We start from the raw sequence: 20,954 nt of genomic DNA on the forward strand, positions 1-20,954 counted from the left end.
CAAATCCCTGGGGACACAGAGCCCCTTCCACAGTCTGGCTTAAGGGGCCAGGTGAGGACGCCCTCATCTCGGCACCTCCCGCTCCTGCCAGCAGAGGGCGCCACGGGCTGAGGAGGGAGGCGGCTCCGGCCCGGGCTGGGAGGGCCCGCGTCAGGTTCCTGGGGCGCAACTGAGGAACCCAGAAACCTGCCCGGTTCGCGGGTTACGGCAGAGCCCGTCCTGTACCCTCCTCCCGAGGAAGACACGGAACATGCTGTCCACCTAAAAAGCTCCTTCTTGCCTCAGTGCATGGGAAAAGTCTAAATGAAAATGTCAGAAGGGCGCGGTCGAGGTCTCTTGATGACAACAAGGTGGATTTTTTCCCCTTCTTTTTTTCAGTCATTTCCCGGCGCCTGGGAACGATTCTGCGCTGGAGAAGGCTCCAGCGGGGCCGACCCGGCCTGGACCAAGCGTCCCTTGGCTGCGGCGGGAGGCAGGGGGCGCGGGGGCTGGACAAGCCGCTTCCCAGCTCCCAGGCCTAACAAAGGCGCGCCAGGAGACCCCCTGACTCGGCGCGCTTGGCACCTCCAACAAAAACCTCGTGGATCCCAGCCGGATGCTTTCCCGGGCGCCTGGTAACGGGCCGGCGCGCCATGCCGGGCCCCTCGCGGCGCCACCGCGAAAGGCGTCCCCGTGGCCGAGCGGCTGCGGCGCCGAGGGCTCCTTCGCGAACGCCGCTCCCGCTGCGTGGGCGCAGGGGCGCACACCCTGGCCCGAGGGGCGAGCGCACCGACCCGCGGCGCGAGGATCTGGCGGGGTGGCGGGGACTCCCAGGCCGCCTCCCTCGGCCTCCGCTGCACGGCCACCCGGGGAAACAGAGGCTTGGTGCGCGGCCAGCACAGCTGCAGGCCACTGGCCCCGGCGTCGCTCCAACCCGCTCGCGGCCGCCAAGCCCCTCCTCCCGAGAAGCTGCGGGGGCCGGCGCTGGAAGTGGCGGGCGGAGGGCCCCGAGCAGGGCAGGGCGGTGCGGCGCCGGAGCCCGGCATGGAGGGCACGGCGGGGGACCCATACCGGCGGCCAGCGCGGCGCACGCAGTGGCTGCTGAGCGCCCTGGCGCACCACTACGGGCTGGACCGCGGCGTGGAGAACGAGATCGTGGTGCTGGCCACGGGCCTGGACCAGTACCTGCAGGAAGTCTTCCACCACCTGGACTGTCGCGGCGCCGGCCGCCTGCCCCGCGCCGACTTCCGAGCGCTCTGCGCGGTGCTGGGGCTGCGCGCCGAGGGGCCGGGGGCCGGCGGGGGAGCCGCGGAGGCTGTGGCCGCCGGAGATGCGAGCCCCGGGGGCGTGAGCCCTGGGGACGGGGACGCGGATGTGGACGAGGAGGCACGGCTGGCGCTGTGTGCCGAGCCGCCCGAACTCACCTTCCGCCAGTTCCACGCGCGCCTCTGCGGCTACTTCGGCGCCCGCGCGGGACCCCGGCTGCCCCGAGGCGCCTTAAGTGAGCACATAGAGACGCAGATCCGCCTGCGCCGCCCGCGCCGCCGCCGCCGCCCGTCCCGCGAGCCGGGCCCCGATGGCGGCCCCGGAGGCGACGCGGACGGCGAGCGCGTGGCGCGGCTGGAGGAGGAAAACAGCAGCCTGCGCGAGCTGGTGGAGGACCTGCGCGCCGCGCTGCAGAGCAGCGATGCGCGCTGCCTGGCGCTCCAGGTGTGTGTCGCTGGCTGCGAGGGTCGGTCAGGGTAAAGCCGGGGACAGGGGAGAAGGGCTGCATCTAGAAGGGCCAGCTGGCTGTGCAGCCCAGACCGGCGAAGGTTGAACAGGGGAGGTAGAGCTCAGCTGCCCTCCACCGTCCCAACCCACCTGCACCTGCTTGTCTTTGTCACCCGTGCACACACACAGCCGCCATCCTCCCATCTTGTCTTGCCCCTCCCGAACTAGAGCCCGGCGCTATGGGGTGGAGTCCTCCACAGATCCCGTCATATAGCAAGCACCCTTCCTGCGGGTCCTCTGGAAGGTTTAGGGCAAGGCTGAAGATGACCCAGTTCCTGCCTCAAGTGTCTGCTCATGTGTTGGGGTCAGGAACAGCTCCTTCCCTCACGCAGCAAATAGTTACGGGACTGCCGTGGGGGCAGAGCTACAGCCCGAGTGGGACGCAGACAGCGTGGCCAACGCTGTGGAGCGGGCAGTCACGGCCGCCAGGGGCGAGCCCTGGGGAGCAGTCATGGACACAGTTCCAACCCCAGCATCTGGGATAGATCCACACACGTTGGAGTTCTTGCCCAGCCATGTGCCAGGGGCAGTGCTTTGGCCAAGGGTTGCGGGAGGAAACCAACAGCCCCAAGGTGGGGAGGGAGTTGGCAGGATGTTAGCCCCCAACCTTAGCCCAGAGGGTGTGAGGTGTGGTCTTCATGGCAGTGAGTGTGGAAGGGAAAGTTAGGTACAGGAGGTCTCGGCTGAGTCAACGGAGGCCAGAAAGTAGTGCCTGAGAAGGAAGACCAGGCGACCCTTCTCAGCGTTTACTCAGCATCTACCGTGTGTCCAGCCTGTTTCAGGCATGAGGCACCCCTGGCAGAAAGCCTCCAGGACACAGGGCTGGCAATGTCTGACGCTTGGCATGCTCCTCCAGCCCGAGTCTGACCGGCCAGGGCAGTTGAACGCCCATGTGCAGGCCGGTCGACGTACGAATAGAGTGGGCTTTGCGTGTTTCCCTCGTCCTAAAAAGGCGCCCGGGGTCTCCTAGGGCTGTTACCAGGGTTCCCTGAATGGGACCAGTGGGCCCCTCCTGCACCTCCTGCAGTTCCACGCACTGGTGCGCCATCACCTTGCAGCTTTGCTAACGCACCCCTGTCGCTCACCTTCCGCCCTCTGCCGCCCTGTCTCCACAGGTCGGCCTCTGGAAGAGTCAATCGGGTGGCCACGAAGAGGGGCTCGGAGAGCCGGAGGCAGCAGCGGTGCGGGAGCTGCAGCAGGTGCGGGGCGCCCTGGCAGCGGCCGAGGCCCGTGCGGGACGGCTGCGCCGGGGCCAGGCCGAGGTGCGGAGGCGTGCGGAGGAGGCCCGGCGGGCGGTGCTGCGCAGCCTGCGCCGGGTGCGGGAGCTGGAGGCGGTGGCGCAGCAAGTACCCGGCCTGCAGCGCTGGGGGCAGCGGCTAGAGGCGGAGCTGCGGCGCTACAGGTGAGCGCGGCTGCCAGGGGTCCCCACTCCAGTTCTCACATTCCACGGGTGTGCTCTCCCACACCCACACAATCCCGTGCCCAGCCGTGTGTTCACCAGTTCGCATCCCAGTGCTTCTTCCAGCCCCCCCAAGCCATTCCTCAACCCTATTTCTTGTTCTCGGTCCAACCCACCATCTCTTCTCTCCACCCACGCACAAATTGCATGCTTCTTTGCACTTGAATTTGATTCTGACCATCATGGTCATGTGCAGGCTCTGAGCTTTACAGGCTAACCACATTTAATCCTGGCCACGCCCTGGCCGGTGGGTGCTGTCATGTTCCCTCTGATAGCTGCGAGGAAGCAGGTTTGCACTGGACACCTGATGCTGGCTCCCTCTGGCTGGGATGCTGGCCCTGGGCCCATGGTTCACCTCCTGGCAGGGTCTCTGCCACGTAACTCTGGGCAAGTCGTCAGCCCTCTTGGCCTCTGCTCTGGAGCAGAACTGATTGCTGCCCTTGCCAGCACAGGGCCCTGAGACAGCCAGAACCCCCAAATCCAAGCACAGGCAGTGAGCCCGTGGGGCCTCCCCATGAGCCAGCACAAGTCAGGCACAAGGCAGGCGGGTGAGAGCTCACTGGCAAGGGCTGGGGTGAGGGAGTGGGTAAGTGGGACCCTCATACTGCTCAGCCTGCCCATGAAGAAGCCGCTGGCGCCGAGAGCTGGGGACAGGAGGTCACCAGGTGAAAGAAGCTGGAGGGGAACATTCTAGAATATGGGGATGGTGGATAAACGAGATCAGGACCTGTAGGGAGGCAAAGACCAGGCCGTTTAGGGCCCAGGAAGAGGGCAGCAGGGAGACCAGTCGTCCCCTTAGAGAAGCGGAGGCCAGGGGAAAGCTAGAAAGGGGAGAGGGAGATTTGCATCTCAATGAAGAGTGACCCGGCTCCCGCTGTGGTGACAGAGCGGTGGGGGAAGGGGAGGAGCCCGCCAGGGGCCTCTGCCAGCTGGAGAGGGTGGGGCGGCTGGAGCACGGCTCCTGGGAGGAGGGCTCTGGCCCTGGTGAGGTGCTCCCAGCTGGCAGATGACAGGGCGGCCGGCCTCCTGCCTCTGCAGATGTTTGGACAGTGACTTCCTGTTTGCACAGCTGGCCGGCCAAGGAGCGCCTGGCTCGAAAGCCTTCTCGGGAGGAGGAATAAAGGGGCTCCTCCCTCTGAGACCCTCACATCCCTCTGGGTCCCTTGCAGCCTCGTTGGAGGAGCAGCTAGACCCTGGGCAGGGCATGTGGATGCTGCTCCATCCCCCAGGTCCTAGAAGGCCCAGCAGAAAGCTGGATCGGACGTGGACGCAGGACCCAGCCTTCCCCGCCTGGGCTGTGCTCTGGGCCCCCCCGGAAGTGGCACCGCTGCCTCCGACAGCCAGTCTCTGAGTTGCACTCCCTCATGTGGGACAAGAAGCAGCTGCTAGGCCTCATCAGACAGTCCCTCCCTGGACATGTCTGTGTGCACGCAGACTACTCATGATGGGCTGGGGGTCTGCAGTTAAGTAACAGCTCGCAAAATCTGTCACTCAGAAATGAACCCCGCTCGCCCACGACCTTCCCCTGGCTTATCGCCGTCAGCCCCAGCCACTTTCCACTTTTCTCTGTTTTCTACCCATTCTTCCTTCCAATTAGCCAAGTCTCCTTAAAGTGCTGTAAAGCTTACGTCAAGCTGGCTTTGGTCAAAACAAAACACTTGTCTTAAAGCTAGCAGGTCTACCCATGGCCAGCTTCAGGCCTGGCTGGGTCCAGGGACTGCACTGTCTCCAGGAAGTGTAGCATCTCTTGTTTTAGGCAGGCTCTCTCCCAGTGGTCCCAGGGGCGGGGGGCTACAGGTGCTCAGCTGACCTCTGCGAAGCTCAGTCTGGGGCAAAGGTCCCCTCCTGCCTGAGCCATCATTGGATCAATCAGAAACACATCATCCCTAAAACCATCATGGGGCCAGCCTTAGGCACAACCCCACCCCTGGAGATTCAGGGGGTGTTTCCTGGGTGTGATCAGATACACTCTCCTGCTGTTCCATGGGGGCTGGCAGCTCCTCTTGTCTCAGGCCCCGCCCACCCAAGGCAGCCCAGCGGTGTTTGGATCCTAAAGGACCAGGGAGGGGGCCTGTCAGGGCCGGTGGGGCCTGACTCCACATTTGCTTTTTGGCTGCTGAAGGCTTCAGGGTTTGGGAGCCAGTCTCCTCACCAGGCCTCATTGTTCAGGTGCTTGAATGAATGAGTCCTCAGAAAGGACCCGTGTGTGGGTTCCTGAGTGGTCCAATGGCCTGGGAGGTTCATTTGGTTTGGAAAAATGATAATTACATTTGTTTTGACAGAGATCTGTCCACTGGTTCACTCCCAAGATTCCCACACCAGCCAGGACTGGGTCAGGCTCAGAGCCAGGAGCCCAGCAGTCAGTGTGGGTCTCTCACATGCATGGCAGGGCCCCACGTGCTCAGGCTGTCCTCTGCTGCCCTCCCAGGGCCCATTAGCAGGAAGCCATGTCAGAAGTAGCAGAAACAAAGTTGAACAGAATCATCCCAATAAGGGAATGTCGGTACCCCAAGTGACAGCACTACGTCCAGTGCCCACCCATGCTTCTTGGAAGGTGGTATGTGGCCTGGGCAGAAGGGCTCTGGGGGGACTCCTGGCATCTCCCTAGTCTTTCATTTGCCTGGCACAGCCTCCCCAGCTCTATAGCCAGAGACCAGCCGAATCTTCTTGGCAGGATCCCCAGGGCACCTGAGCAGCAGGCAGCAGGGCCTGGGGCTCCAGCAGCCAGAGGGAAAAAGACCAAAATGCAAGCTTAGCTTGGTTGGGGTGGAGGCAGGCGCCAGCCTGGCCTGGATGGCTTTGTTGTGGGAAGGATAAAAAGTCTGGGAGGGAGAAAGGGAGGGAAGGAGGCTCGCGGGAGGCCCACTCTTTCTGCTGACCACCTCGGAGGGGACACAAAGACCCGGCAGCCCAAGGGCCCCCTCCTTTCTTCTGCCTTATTGCTAGGGCTTAGCCTGGCCCCCAGGGGCTGGGAGTTAGCAGGTCAGGAGGCAGGGGCGGGGGAGGGAAGAGGAGTGGCCAACAGCGGGAAGGGGGTGGAGCACCATTTGGAGTTCCGTTACCCTTGGAGACGGGGCATGTGGGTGGCCAGTGGTAGGAACGGGAGGCCCATTTCCCAGGGACAATACCCAGAGCTCACTAAAGGCAGGGCTGCTGGACACCTGCCCCAGGCCCTAAAAGCTTGGGATGCAAAGACAGCTCCACACACTGGGCTCTAGGCTCAGGAGACCCAGTCCAACAGGACTGGAATCCTTTTGGGGCACTAGGGTGAGCTACAGCCACATCTGTCAGGTGGGCAGGGACTCTGCAGCCTGTTCTGTATAACCCCGGTGATGGGGGAGGGGCACCAGGACTGCAGCAAGCCAGGCTCGCCTCTGTGAGCCCTGATGTTCATCTGTGAAATGGGCTAATGTGAACATGTTCATCTGTGAAATGGGCTGATTCGACACTAACGCATAGAAAGGATGCACGCTACCCAGCACTGAGAAAACACCTGTTAGACTCTGGAATTGTCACCACTCACGTCTCATCTCACTTCCCACCAACAGGGGACCCTATAAACCAGTCATGCTGGTGAGACCCAGCCTCCTGGGTGCCAGAGGAAGCAAATGGACAGCTTCATTTGAGGGTGGCAGAGCCCTAACAGAGAGCCACATTGTAGGCAAGTACAGAGAGCTGGCTGGGCGAGTGGGGTGTTGACGTGTGAGGGAGAGTTTCCTCAGGCAGTACACAGCCAGGTTCCTATGAGTACAAAGGCTCAAAAGTGGGAGAGGTCTTAGCATCTCCTTGGACAGGCCAGGGGCCCTGGGAAAGGGAGTTGGGAGTTCCTGGGGATCCCACCAGGGCACCTGGAGTCTTGATTGGGGGTGATTGTCCCTCCTACTCACCAGCCGTGTTGCGCTGTGATCGCTAAATGCCAGTTATCAGGGACCATTGCTCCAGAGAGCCCCACCCTCTTGTGACAGTGGGCGGTCACCAGATGGTCAGTCCAGCCACACCTAGGCAGAATAACATTTTGCAGGCAGCAGGCAAGACCACTGAGCGGTCAGAAGTGTTCTAGTTGGAAGGCTCGGAGCACCCAGCCTTGTTGGGTGGGTCTGCCCTCTGCTGGGAGCAGGAAGTGTGGCTGTGAACTTAGTGCTGTCTTCCACAGGTCACCCCAAGTAGATGGCCCGCTCAAGTTTGCAAGAGGAGGTGGGAGGTGGCGGGGGGGGGCTTTTCTTGTCTATCCAGGAAAGTAAACCTACGCAGAAGCCCCTAGCAGATGTCCATGTAAGGGCCAGAGCTGGGTGGCCAAGGACCATGTGGCCCCAGAGAAAGTTACCTTAGTGAGCACAGAACCCCCACTGACTGGCCCATGGCCCCCAAATGGACCCTCTGTCCACACACCGGCCAGGGGAACCCTGACTACACAAGTCCCTTTGTGTAGCAGGTGTGCCCCTTGGAGAAGGAGGGGGCCCAGAGAAGGACAGTGAGTGGCCCATGGTCACTCAGGAAGTCAGGGACACAGCCCAGGCTGTATTCCATCTTGTACAAGTCCACAGACCCGCAGGGCTCTCTGCTGTTTTCCACGGAGGCGGGGTGCAGGAGGGTCTAGAAGTAAGTGGCAGCCCTGCCAGGCTTCAGACAGTCCCACAGGGTCCAGGCTGGCCTGAAGCGCTGGGGCAGTCATCGTTGGCCATGCGTCTGCTCTGAGATGCCTGGCCACCCCTCCCTTGGGAAGCTTTCACGTGACCTCTCTGCTCACCTGCGAGGACCGTTCATGGGTCTGCCACACACTCCATGAAGCCAACTCGGGCCCGGAGTCATCAACAGCACCCCCCCGCGTGTCTGCTAGCTGCAGCTGGAAACATGGCTGCAGGGACCCCCACTACAGCATTTTGCAAACCCTGTGGCACAACACATGACTCCCCAGTACCTGTGGCCCTACCTGTAACAAAGGGACCCAGAAAAAGAAAGGGTCTGGTGCTCCGGAGACCAAGTGTCTCCACTCCTGTGGGTGATGGCGGCACCCACTGTCCCTCCTCTGGCCCTCGGCCACCGAGCCTGATGGAGGACATGGCACACAGGGATGTGACCTGGGCTGGGGGCCTCTCCTGCAGGGATCCATCCCCAAACCAAAGACAGATTTTTCACATCACAGTAGTTCAGTATTGTCACAAAATGATCAGTGGCTTTTCTTTTTTCAGCAACTTCTACATAGAGTCCTGATTCAGCCTAAATGTGATTTGTCTTCACTAAATACTATATTTAGGTCCATGGTCACAGTGTTGGGAGGCGGGGCCTAGTGGAGGCAGCTTTGCCCTTGGGAGCGGTGGTCCTCATACAGGGACCGGCAGGAAAGCGCTGAGTCCTCCCCTAAAGTCCTGCTGAATGCCCCAGCATCCCAGCCTCCTCCCTGGTGTCCCACTGATGCCCCCCCACACACCCATCCCACCACCTGCTGTGCCCCCACACACACCACCTCCCTGGGAGCCCCCCCTGTCCTTTCTGCCACAGAGGTGCATCTCCCAGGGAGAAGGCCAGCTGTATAGGATTAGCAGGTATTCTGTGGCTGCCAATGGTATTGGCCCCGCAGCTCTTCTGCTGGCCAGATTACTGAGTAGCCTCCACAGCTCAGGAAGGCCTTGGGGGGGTGCTCAGCCCTGCCTGTCACCCTGCCTGGTGTCCCTGGGGTTGGCTCAGACCCTCCTGTGGCACCTGCGGCCCCACCCCATTCATGAAGGCGGGTGTTTCCCAGGCCCAGGCCAGAGGACCCCAACGCTGCCCCCAAGCCTGCACACTCCATGATTTATTCCCAGCTCTTCCTCCGGCCCCCTCCTTCCTACTGTTGTTCTCGTGTTTGCACTTGCTGGGCTCCGTTTCCTGAGAGGCTTCTTTGCTCAGGAAATGCCACACAGCAAAGGAAGCCACTGTGCAGGGACTGTCAGGACCTCCTGGGACAGGTTTGGCAGAGTGGCCGTGACCAGACAGCCCACTCGCACCTCTCAGGCCCCGGCTGGCTCTGAGGGTCCCGAAGCCTGGAGCCCCACGGCTTCCCGCAGCGTTCCAACCTGCTGTGCAGCGCAGGGGGTTGGAAGTGACAAGAAGAACACACACAAGGGACATTTTGCATCCACGCCAGAAAAAGCGGGGCCTAGGGGGTGCAATGATCTTTGATGTGTGGCCTTCACTTTGATGTGCACCACGAAGGGTGCTTTGGTTACAGTCTCAGCTGCCTGGATACACCCTCCTCCCTGGATACAGTGACGGTCACTGACAGACCTTCCAAGTCTGTGGTTAGTCCAGTTCAAGTCAGGGGACCAGCAGGTGGGCTGGGCGGGTCTAGAAGAGCCTGGCTGGGGCTTACTGTAAAAGAGGAGCAGTTTCACCTGCTAACATTGTACCCACTGTGGACAGGGTGTCGGCTGTGCCTGCCTGCTCTGCCTTGAGTCGGAACTGGACATGTGGAGTTCGATGGATGTCACCTGCTTCTCTCGTTGAGCCCTGGCTGGCACAGGGGCAAAGGCAGGGGGGCTGGCATTGACCAGGGAACCAGAGTGACATTTCTAAATGTCAGCAGGGCACTGGCCAATACTGGGAACAGTTTAACCACCATGATGCTCTAGACCGCAAGTTAACATCAAACCCGGCTCAGAATGGCTCCAGCCACACAGGCCCTGATGGCATCACAGGGCAGTCTGGACAGGCAGCTCCTGGTAACTCGGTCATGTTCTCAGGGCCCCAGTTCTCTGCCTTCCTGCTCTGTCTCAGCTCGCCATCTGGGCTGTCGGCAAGGCCGCTCACAGTCACGCAATAACTTGGGCTACAGCCTGGATCATACCACCCCATTCAGAAAATGGAAAACAACCATTCTTTTTTGGTTTTCCTTCTCAGCCCAGGATCTGCTGGGAGACTTTTGCGCCCTTCTCATTGGCCAGAATCACAGCTCAGTCTGTGGCAAGGGGAGGAACCATCCCCGTGGACCGAGGCCCATCAAGCCTCTTGCCAGAGTGGTCCCTCAGCCGGTGCCGAGAGCGCACGCTGGGTGTGCCTGTTTGGTCCTCTCTGTTTGGTTTCTATCACAACTGTGACAAACACCATGTGAGCTCACAGTTCTGTGGGCCAGAAGGCCAGGCAGCCTTGGCTGGGTCCAGTGGCCCCGGTGCTGGCAGAATCAGCAGAATCAGGCCCACATTTCCCTGATGGATGTTCACAGGGTGGTTCTCCATGGTCTGTCCCCTGTGGACCCTTCACCTTCCGCCCTTTAAGCGACCTGACCCGAGACTCCCTCATACCTCATATGTCTCTGACTTCCTCTTCTCTGACCAGCCCAGAAAGCGGCTTGCTTTTGTTTTTTTTTAAGATTTATTTATTTTTATTGGAAGGTCAGATATACAGAGAGGAGGACAGACAGAGAGGAAGATCTGTCTGCTAATTCACTCCCCTAGTTTCCGCAATGGCCAGAGCTGAGCTGATCTGAAGCCAAGAGCCAGGAGCTTCTTCCAGGTCTCCCACGTGGGTACAGGATCCCAAGGCCTTGGGCTGTCCTCAGCTGCTTTCCCAGGCCACAAGCAGGGAGCTGGATGGGAGGCAAGGCTGCCCGGACACAAGCCGGCACTATGTGGGATCCTGGTGTGTTCAAGGTGAGGACTTTAGCCACTAGGCTACCGAGCTGGGTCCAAGCTGTCTGCTTCATAAGGGACTTGTGTGACGGGGCAAGGGTGAGTTCCCTCTGTCACGGTCCATGCCGTGCCATGGAACATCCAGTGTCAAGGCATGACTGCCACCTTGTTCATGGGAACAGGGGTGAAGCATCCTGGAAACTGCTCCCAGAAATCGTGCCTGCCCCTGCAGGAGCCCAAGTGCCCATCCCAACTCCACGGACACCTGCAGATAGAGTGAGGAGTGGAGAGGCGGTTGAGAAGCCGCAGACACATCCTGGGCTGAAGGACATTCTGGCCCCTTACAGAGAAGTGGCCAGGGTGGCAGCCTCACTCAAGGTTGGAACAGCCAGCGAGTGGTCAGGGGCTGCTGTCTTTGCTCAGAGGGGATTTCAAGACAAGTTACAGCATTCCTCAGATACTTCCTGCAAGGACTGGAGCCACAGCAGGAACCGCTCTGATGTCACACTGTGCTCACGTGAACTGTAGTCGGGTTCTGTAGGTTCCAATCACTGAGTGTCTGGGTACCGCATGAACCTGACAGTGGCTTACAAAGGAGTTACCATTGTGGGCGAAATGACTGCCAACTGTTAACCTAAGCTCCAGGTCCAGGCTGCGTTGTTGGGCAGGGCTGGTCTAACGTCCTGTGTGGATGGAAATGCTTTCTCTGTTCTGTAGGGTTGGCCGTGAGCCATGGGGGGATGGGGAGGCATGGGCACTAGATGTGTGGCTGCTGTGATGCAGGAACTTTGTGTTTGATTTAGGTGAATTTGCATTTAAGTAGTCACATGCAACTAGTGCTTGCCATGTTGGACAGTGTAGGTCAGGTTTAAATATGGTGGCATTATCATTGTTGCAATTCACCAATTTGAAGATTAAAATAATAAGATAATATGCAGGGGAAAAGGAGAGATGGATAGGGAGGAGGGAGGATGGAGGACGGGGGCCAGGTGTCCAGGTGCTCATCCCAACTTCCTTCCTGTAGCTGCAGTGACTAACTCTCAGTTGCCAAGCTGCCAAGTGGCCTGGGTGTTTGGCCTCATGGTTAAGATGCTGGCCTCCGGTAGAGAAAGGAATGGTCCCGGTGCACTCCCCATGCCAGCCTCAGGTCAGTGCAGGCTCTGGGAGGCAGTGACAGTGACTCCGGCAATCGGCTCTGTCACCCACGCGGGGGACCTGACCTTGAGTCCCTGCCTTCAGTTTTGGCTCTTGTCCTTACAGACAGGAGGGGAGTAAACCAGTGAACGGCAGCACCCTCCGTCTCCCTGCCTCTCAGATAAATCCAGGGGGCCGGCTGTGTCCCCCTGAGGTGAAGGACAGGAGCGGCTGGCCCAGGATAAACCAGACAGAAGCCAGACCCTCAGTCCTGTCAGGCTGGGGAGGGGCCAGGATGGCTACACTCTGGCACCCGCACTCTGGCACCCGCAGAGACTCCAGAAGGTTTCCCTCCTTGGACACATGCTGGGTCCAATTGGCTGACCCAGCAGCTTTGAAATCCAAGTCCACAGGGATGGACGCCTTATGCTCCCAGAACTAGGCAGCCAAGGTCAAATGAGGGGTCTGGGATGGCCACATCTGCCCAGGAATGTTCTGGAGATTGCAAGGTTGGGGGGAGGACAGCATCTGGGGGATGAGTGGTGCTCCGATACTCGGAGCCCTGCCAGGAATCCAAATCTCCATGCAGAGTTTGCGCAACCTAGATGGCCCCCATACCCGGCGCAGCCCCGCGTGCCATGCTGACCACTTTCACAGAAGGGAGACGGGAGCCCCACTCTACTACTTCTGTAAACACAACATTTGTGCTCAAAGACTTTGCCAAGAATGTGTGGCTATGTGCATTGCAGGGAGGTTGTACTTTTCTCCGCTCAGAATTTCCCAACAACTGCCCCTCATCTTAGCACCGCCTCACGGCCAGCAACAACACTTGTGGGCTTACCCAGCTGCCGAGGAACGCCGGGTCCACGGACGGTCACCCCTTGTCTGGGTGTCCCCTTGTCTGTCTGGCTGTCCATCTCTCTAGCCTCTCTGTACATCTACCCAGGACGTCAGAAGGTTTATGGCAAAGTAGAAAAGGTGAATTTATTTCAATAGAATCAAAATTTGAAATCTGTGTGCACCAGTGGTTGTGAAAAGCTCATGGAAATGCCTGTGATGAAAAACTGCAGCAAGGGTCGGGCGTTGTGGCTCAGTGCATCTAGCTGCAATAGTCTTGTCTGAGCACCCCTTGGCCGTGGCTGCTCCCCTCCCACCCAGCTCCCTGGAATGCGCCTGGGAAAGAGCAGAGGACGGCCCAGTGCTGGGGTCTCTGCCACACAGAGGAGACCTGGACGGAGTTCCTCATGGCCTGCCCTGGCCATTGCAGCCATTTGGAGGGCCAACCAGTGGAATACAAGATCTCTCTATTGTCTTTCAGATAAATAAATCAATAATTTAAGAAATGTACATGGATTTCAATTTTTTACACAAACTTGTGTTTTAGTTGTTTTTTTTTTTAAAGATTTATTTTTATTATTTTTTTCATTGGAAAGGCGGATATACAGAGAGGAGAGACAGAGAGGAAGATCTTCTACCAATGATTCACTCCCTAAGTGAGCGCAACGGGCCGATACTATGCCGATCCGAAGCCAGGAGCCTCTTCCGTGTCTCCCACGCGGGTGCAGGTTCCCAAAGCTTTGGGCCGTCCTCGACTGCTTTCCCAGGCCACAGGCAGGGAGCTGGAAGGGAAGCGGGGCCGCCGGGATTAGAACCGGCGCCCATATGGGATCCCGGGCGTGCAAGGCGAGGACGTTTAACCACTTGCGCCACCGCGCCGGGCCCTTGTGTTTTAGTTTTTAAAAATTTATTTTTCATTTTATTAGAAAGGCAGAATGACATAGGCAAAGATCTGTTATCCTCTGGTTCATTCCCCGGAGACCTACAGCCAGGCCTGGGCTGGGCAGAACTCAACTCGGGTCTCCCTCGGGGGCAGCAAGGCCCCGTACATGAGCCGGCATCCACTGCCTCCCAGGTCTGTAGGACCCAAGGCCAAAGCAGAGGCAAGACTTTAAACCCAGACACTTCAATATGAAATGTGAGCACCCCAAACACTGCCTTGACCATCACACCAGTCCACTCCTCAACTTTGCTTCTTATTATTTTTTTTTCAAATTTATTTAAGAGTTACACAGAGAAAGAGATCTTCCATATACTGCTTTTCTCCCCTAATGGCTTCCAGGCCAAAGCCAGGAGCCAGGAGCTTCCTCCAGGACTCCTACCTGGACCGTCTTCTGCTTTACCCAGCTATGAGCAGGGAGCTGCATTGAAAGGACAGCAGCCGGGACTTGAACTGGTGCCCATGTGGGATGCTGGCATCACAGGCAGAGGCTCTGCATGCTCTTCCACAAAACCTTCAACTTATCTTTTGATTCCATTTTCCCCATAGACTATTTTTATACTGCCCTTATAGTTACTTATCTACCTATCTCTTCTTCTTACTAATCTTTTGGAAAGATTTATTATCATTACTGGAAAGGTAGATCAGATTTATGGAGAAGAGGAGAGGCAGAGAGAAAGATTTTCCATCTGTTGGTTCATCCCCCAAATGGCTACAATGGCTGTTTGCTGAAATTGAGTCGGTCAAAGCTAGGAGCCAGGAGTCTCCTCCAGGTCTCCCACACAGTGCAGGGTCCCCAGGCTTTGGGCCGTCCTCTGCTGCTTTTCCAGGCCACAAGCAGGGAGCTGGATGGGAGGTGGAGCAACCAAGACACAAACCAGTGCTTATGTGGAATCCTGACTCTTGCAAGATAGGATTTAGTCATTGAACCATCACACCAGGCTCCTATCTATCTGTTCTATCTGCATATGTTTTCTTTCTTTAATATATATAACATATATATATATATATTTTTTATTAGTTACATTGCGTTATGTGACACAGTTTCATAGCTCTGGGATTCCCCCACCCAACCCACCTCTCCACGCCTGTGTCTCTTCCTGTATCTACAGGGCAGAGGGTCCCCAACTTCCAACAACTCCCCGGGCCAGCCCAGAGCCAGGAGTCTTGAGTGGGGAACTTGAGGACGATGGGACCAGAGATCCTGACGCTGCCCCGACGGGAGCCTCGTCAGTGGACAGCAGCTCCGGGAGCAGAGCTCTGGACGAAGGTTTGTCCCTGTGCCCAGTCCTGCTGCCAGGCTCACGGCCAAGTTGGCTGCACCCCAGCCTGGCTCAGGAGCTGTGTGCGTTGGCCTCAGCACAGAAGCTGCTTCCCCTGTGGTTGGAAGCCCACGGGCCCCTTTTCCTTCTTTCCCCTGCCCCTTTCCTGGTTGCCTGAAGAACTGGGACCTTAAGGATCTGGTGGGTGTGGAGATAACAGGGCTCACAGGGCACTCCTGGGACAGGTCTTGCATCTCTGTCACCGATGACCATCCCAGCACCCTGCACCTGCCTGTGTTAGTGACACACGGGTGCATCATGGCCCAGCACGGTGAGCCACTGTTAGGGATCCCACACCCTGTATCAACAGTGCCTGGAGTCGAGTCCCGTCTCTGCTTCCCATCCAGCTTCCTGTGGTGGGCCTGGGGTGCCTCCTGTGGGAGGCAGCGGGTGACGGCCCGAGTACGTGGGCTGCTGTCACCCACCCAGGGGATCTGGACAGTGTTCCAGGCTCCTGGCTTCGGCCTGGCCCAGCTGTGGCAGTTACAGCAGTTTAGGGGATGAACCATCAGATGGAAGATCTTTATCTCTGTTATTCTGCCTTTCTTATAAATAAATTTTTTTTCTTTTACAAAGATTTATTTATTTTTATTGGAAAGTCAGATATACAGAGAGAAGGAGAGACAGAAGAAGATCTTCCATCTGCTGATTCACTCCCCAAGTGGCCGTAATGGCTGGAACTGCACTGATCCAAAGCCAAAAGCCAGGAGCCTCTTCCGGGTCTCCCATGTGGGCGCAGGGTCCCAAGGCTTTGGGCCGTTCTTGACTGCTTTCCCAAGCCACAAGCAGGGAGCTGGATGGGAAGCGGGTTTACCTGGACATGAACCATTGCCCAAATGGGATCCCGGTGTGTGCAAGGCAAGGATTTTAGCCACTAGGCTACCACACTGGGCCCATAAATCAATCTTTAAAAGGAGAGAGAAAAATAGGGTGTCACTCTCCCTGTACCCCTGTGTAAAACCCCAGGGAGAAACCCTGGGGCATTGTCCCCTCTGAGCCAATGAAGTGGGGGTGAATGGTGGTGGGCACAGGCCTGGCCTCAGTGGAGCAGCTGGCAGAGGGGGAAGGGGAAGGTCGGTAGGCCCTCTCCTTGGTCATTCCCCGGGTGTGCACGGCTCTTCCCCCTCGTCCCTGACCCTGGTACTATGACTTCCACAGTGGGCGAGCAGCTGTTCCGCTCCGTGGAGGGCCAGGCCGCCTCGGATGAGGAAGATCGGGAGGAGGAGAAATGGCGGGCAGAGCACAGGCCACCAGCGGCCGAGGCCAAGGCCCTGCCAGCTTGGCCCTCCAGCTGCGGGAGTGGGTGAGTGCGGGGGCCGCCAGGGCTCCAGGACCCCATCCCAGCCCTGCAAGTCCCTGAGACACTGCCCAGCGCCTCTGAGGCTGTCCCCTCATCCATCAGGGGGAGACAGGGCCACCCTTGTGCACAGAGATGACCATGCACATGGCCTTAACCCCTGTCACTCGTCTCTCACTCCGTGGACCACTGACCCAAGGCAACTCCAAAGACACTAGTGTCCTGCTCAGACCATGCCCAGCCTGGTGACCTCACACACACTGTCCCAGCCCCGCGGCTGCTGCGTGCCCCACAGTCCCTGGCTCAGTCCTAACCACCAGGATGCTTGCAGTCGCACATGGCGCCAGGGAGCCCTGGGCGCGATTTGAGGCTCTGAGCAAATGCGGTAGCCCTCTTATCCTGGCTCCTGTGTCCCTGCCATGGTGACAAGTGTAAGGAAGAGACAGACAGACAGAAAGCAGCGAGATGTCGGAGGGAGGTAGAGGGAGACCCTGTTGGGAATAAGGGACTAAGCCAGGCAGTGGTTGGAGGAAGAACATTTGGAGAAGCAAAGGCCCTGGGGCGCGTTAGAAGAACTGGGGAGTCACTGCAGAGGGAGGGAGGTGAGAGAGCAGGGTGGGGGCAGGGAATGGGAGGGGAAGTCAGAGAGGTCATGGCAGGTCTGGGGTTCCCTCTGAGTAACACAGGGGATGGGGTTGGGGGGACATAGCCAGCTGTGGCCTGGCTCTGGTTTGAGAAGAAAGGCTGTGCCATGAGGCAGTGCCACCCCCTCCACCTTCCTGACTCTCTGCTCTGCTGTAGGTGTGATGCCCACACAGCCATGAAGACTCACCACGGCCCCCCGGGCATCGCTGACCACACCTGCAGCCCCGGGGAGCTGGAGGCCCCCGGTACCGTGGCACAGCGGCCAAGCACCCAGGGCACTGCCGACCACACCTGCAGCCCCGTGGAGCTGGAAGCCCATGGCGCTGTGGCACAGCAACCAGGCAACCATGGCACTGCCAACCACACCTGCAACCCTGCAGAGCTGAAAGCCTGTGGCTCCACAGTGCAGCGGCCAGGCACCCAGGGCTGTGGCGGAAAGGCACCAGGGACCCCAGGAGAGGTCAGCAGAGCCCCCCGGCCCTGAGGCAGCATGGCAGAGCCCCCGTCCCCACCGTGTCTGTCTCACAGAGGAGCAAGCCAAAACTCAGATGTGATTTCCTTTGATTTCAGTTAAAAGAATTACATTTAGGGTCCGGTGTGGTGGCCTAGCAGCTAACGTCCTCACCTTGCACACACTGGGGATCCCATATGGGCACCGGTTCTAGTTCTGGCTGCCCCACTTCCCATCCAGCTCCCTGCTTGTGGCCTGGGAAAGCAGTCGAGGACGGCCCAAAGCCTTGGGACCCTGCACCCAAGTGGGAGACCTGGAAGTGCTTCCAGCTCCTGGCTTCAGATTGGCACAGCTCCGGCCTTTACGGTCACTTGGGGAGTAAATCATTGGATGGAAGATCTTCCTCTCTGTGTCTTCTCCTCTCTCTATATATCTGACTTTTTAACAAGATAAATGAATAAATAAATATTTAAGAATTACATTTAAAATAAGTGAGGCGGGGGAGGAGGAGGTTTTCCATCTGCCGCATGCCCACAGCAGCGGGCACTCCTTGCAGCAGCTCAGTCTGCCCCTGACTTATATTAACCAAAAATCTGTAGGTTGTGTCTCAGGAACTCACTGGGGTGTGGAGCTGAGGGCAGCTTCAGGCACAGCTGGATCCAGGATTGATGCCAGATTGCATACCCCCCTACACCCAGGGTCGGCCCCACTTCCCCCTCCTCAGCCTGGTGGGGGCAGGGCAGGCCGGACCAGACAGCCTGGAGATGCTAGATGACAACTCCCAGAGGGAAAGAGTCCCCCACCTGCGCAGCCTCAGTGGTAGGGTGGGGGTCCGAGCAAGGGGAGTGAGGCAGCCCGCTGTCCCCGTGTCAGCAGGGTCCTCGCGGGCTGCGGCTCTGCCTTTTCCCCTTGGGGACTTCTCTGTTCTAGAGCAGGCAGAGGCACAGGGCTGCGGAAAAGCTGTTGCTTCGCTGGGCCTTCGCCCCCAGCACGCTTTGATGCCAGTTTGTGAAAACTTGTTGTCCCATAGGTTGTTTACGCAGGTCTGGGGTGCTCCTCCCAGCTCCTTAGCTTACCACTTAGGACAGTGCAGACATGCTTTGTCTAAGACTCCAGGGAGGGCTGGGCACAGGGGTTAAAGACGCCTCCTGGGACGCGCATGTCCCCTTTCCAAGGGCCTGGTTCAACCCCCAACTCCTCTACTTCCCATCTCAGATGGCCTCTGAGAAAGGAATGGGGGTCCAGGGGTCCCGGGAGGGCAGGTAGGGGTGTGTTGAGAGCGCCCTCTCCGCAGGTGGAGCTGCAGCACAGAGGAGAGACCGAGCTGCTGAGGCTGGAGCTGCAGATGGTGGAGACGGAGCGGGTGCGGCTGTCCCTGCTGGAGGAGAAGCTGGTGGACGTGCTGCAGCTGCTGCAGAGGCTCCGGGACCTGGTAGGCCCCTCCCCTGGGGCCTGCGGGGAGGGCAAGGGAGCCGTGCATGGGGCTCCCTTTGTACAAGTGGCGTCCCATTTTACAGATGCAACAGTGGAGCCTCAAAGGAGCCCACCAAGCAAAGGGTACAAGGCTCCCAAGTCATTTCATGAGACGGACATAGCTACAAGACGCCAAGCAAGGGCAGTTACAAGCTCAGCCCACATGAGTGCAGAATACTATGTAAAGTCCCAGCCAACCAAACGTGGCTGAAGAGACGCAGCACAGCCCCATCAGACTTATCCTGGGAATGCAAGGACAGTGCCATGTCACCTCCTTGTACCCCCCATTGCAGGTGCCAGGTGAAGGCCACATGGTCATCACAATAGATGAGGGACAGTCAGAAACACTTAAAAACAAATAATCAGAGAGGCTGATTAATTTATCCAGGAACATACACCGAGTGAGGTGCAGGTGGGATTTGAACCCAGGTCTGAAGGGCTCTGAGGCGGCTCTATGATGCTGGGCAGGGGCGGAGCTGGTTGGGCCCCGCAGCCCTGGGTGTGTCTTCCCACCTGCCCTGGTGTGGCCTGCACCTGGTTAAGCTGTGCATACTGCAAGGAGCTGTGCAAGCATCGTGAGGGTGCCTCCTTCAGTCACACTGCCCCCACATCTCTGGAAACAAGTCCATTTGCACTAGAACTCCTGCAGATCCCAAAAGCTGAGGGTCCCCCGGTCCCTGATGTAAGTTACAATGGCCGCTCGGCTACATTGTTCAGACAATGGGGACAAAAGAATAAGTCTGTGTGTATTCAGATATTTCCCACCTGCGCTGGCTGACTCCTTGGGTAGAACCTGCCGAGTGCCCATGACCTTGGTAGACAAAGCCCACACACAGCTCCCTGCACCCAAAAGGCTCTGAGGGACCCAGTTCAGGCAGCCTAGGGATAGGGGGCCAGGGAGGGTGGGAGGGTGGGGTGAGACCTGATCAGTTCCCAGGGGGCTGCACAAAAGCCCGTGAGCTCTCCAGGTAGCTGGCAACCCCAGATGAGGAGGCAGCAGTTACCGTGTGACCCAGCCCTGCCTCCATGTGTTTTTCAGAACATATCGAAGAAGGCCCTGGGCAGGACACTGCTGAGTGCTCTGGACGCTCGCAGGGACCCCACCCACGGTAGGATGGTGAGGGCGGGGCGAAGGACTGGGAAGCAGGTCTGGGGACCCGGACCAGGAGTGTAGGACTTGGCTGGGGGGCTGCAGGTCAGGGCATGTCATCCTGGCAAGGAACTCCCACCCCACTCACTGCCTGCAGAGCGACCTCACTGTTCATTCTGAAGGGACGAGCTGGGCCACAGAGAAGCCAGCAGGGTGAAACCCGGGGTGGGGCGGGGTGGGACTGTGGGGGTGCTCAGCCTGGTTACTCCAGGGCTCAGTCCAGCCCAGCAGTGTCTCTAACTCCCCACCCAGAGTCCTTACAACAGCCCAATAAGCAAGGGGCCATTATTCCCACACTTAGATGTGGAGACTGAGGCACCAAGTCCTGCAGGCCTGATGAGCTACACTGGGCTGGGAAGCATCTGACCTGCGGGCCGGAGAAGGCCCGAGAAACTGCATGGTCAGGCCCCGCCAAGGCAACCGCAGGCAGGACTGGAAATTCAGCCAGGCACAGCTGGGTCATTGTAGCGTGATCGTTGTGTATGGCCTTCAAGTGACACAGACATCCAGACGGCCCCAGGCAGAACAAAGTGGGGACCCTGAGACAGAGCTCAGGGGGCAGAGTTCCCACAGGACCATGCCCGGCGTGGCCAGCAAGAACCTACTGGGGCCACTTAGCGATGGGCAAGTGGGCCTCAGTGGGCATTGGTGACAGGGATCCGAGACGTGCAGGGCCTGCGTGGCCCCGGCACTCGGGGAGGGAGACCCTGTGAGCTGACACAGCACCCCACCCTCCCCGTTGCTTCTCTCTAGATGTGAGCTCCAGTCCCGCGGCCACCCTGGACGCCCTACACCAAGCCCTGGCCAGCTGCGAGCTCTTGCGGAGACGGCCCCCCAGCCCGTGCCCTTCAGCCCCTGTGCTCCCCAACCCCCTCATCATCTCCTGCTGA

The 20,954-nt window shown here is 58.8% G+C and overlaps 1 protein-coding gene across 1 annotated transcript; it reads left to right on the forward strand.

The window, feature by feature from the left end:
- Positions 1–1,023: 1,023 nt before the first annotated feature.
- EFCC1 (EF-hand and coiled-coil domain containing 1) lies at positions 1,024–20,954 on the forward strand. Its single transcript, XM_040994970.1, has 9 exons — positions 1,024–1,689; positions 2,868–3,154; positions 14,839–14,996; positions 15,436–15,438; positions 16,207–16,351; positions 17,147–17,450; positions 18,736–18,873; positions 19,954–20,023; positions 20,818–20,954. The coding sequence occupies exons 1-9, from the start codon at positions 1,024–1,026 to the stop codon at positions 20,952–20,954; spliced, it is 1,908 nt and encodes a 635-aa protein (XP_040850904.1).

This window comes from Ochotona curzoniae, unplaced genomic scaffold (assembly GCF_017591425.1).
Source record: "Ochotona curzoniae isolate NIBS_2020 unplaced genomic scaffold, NIBS_Ocur_1.0 contig_908, whole genome shotgun sequence".
Lineage (NCBI taxonomy): Eukaryota > Metazoa > Chordata > Mammalia > Lagomorpha > Ochotonidae > Ochotona > Ochotona curzoniae.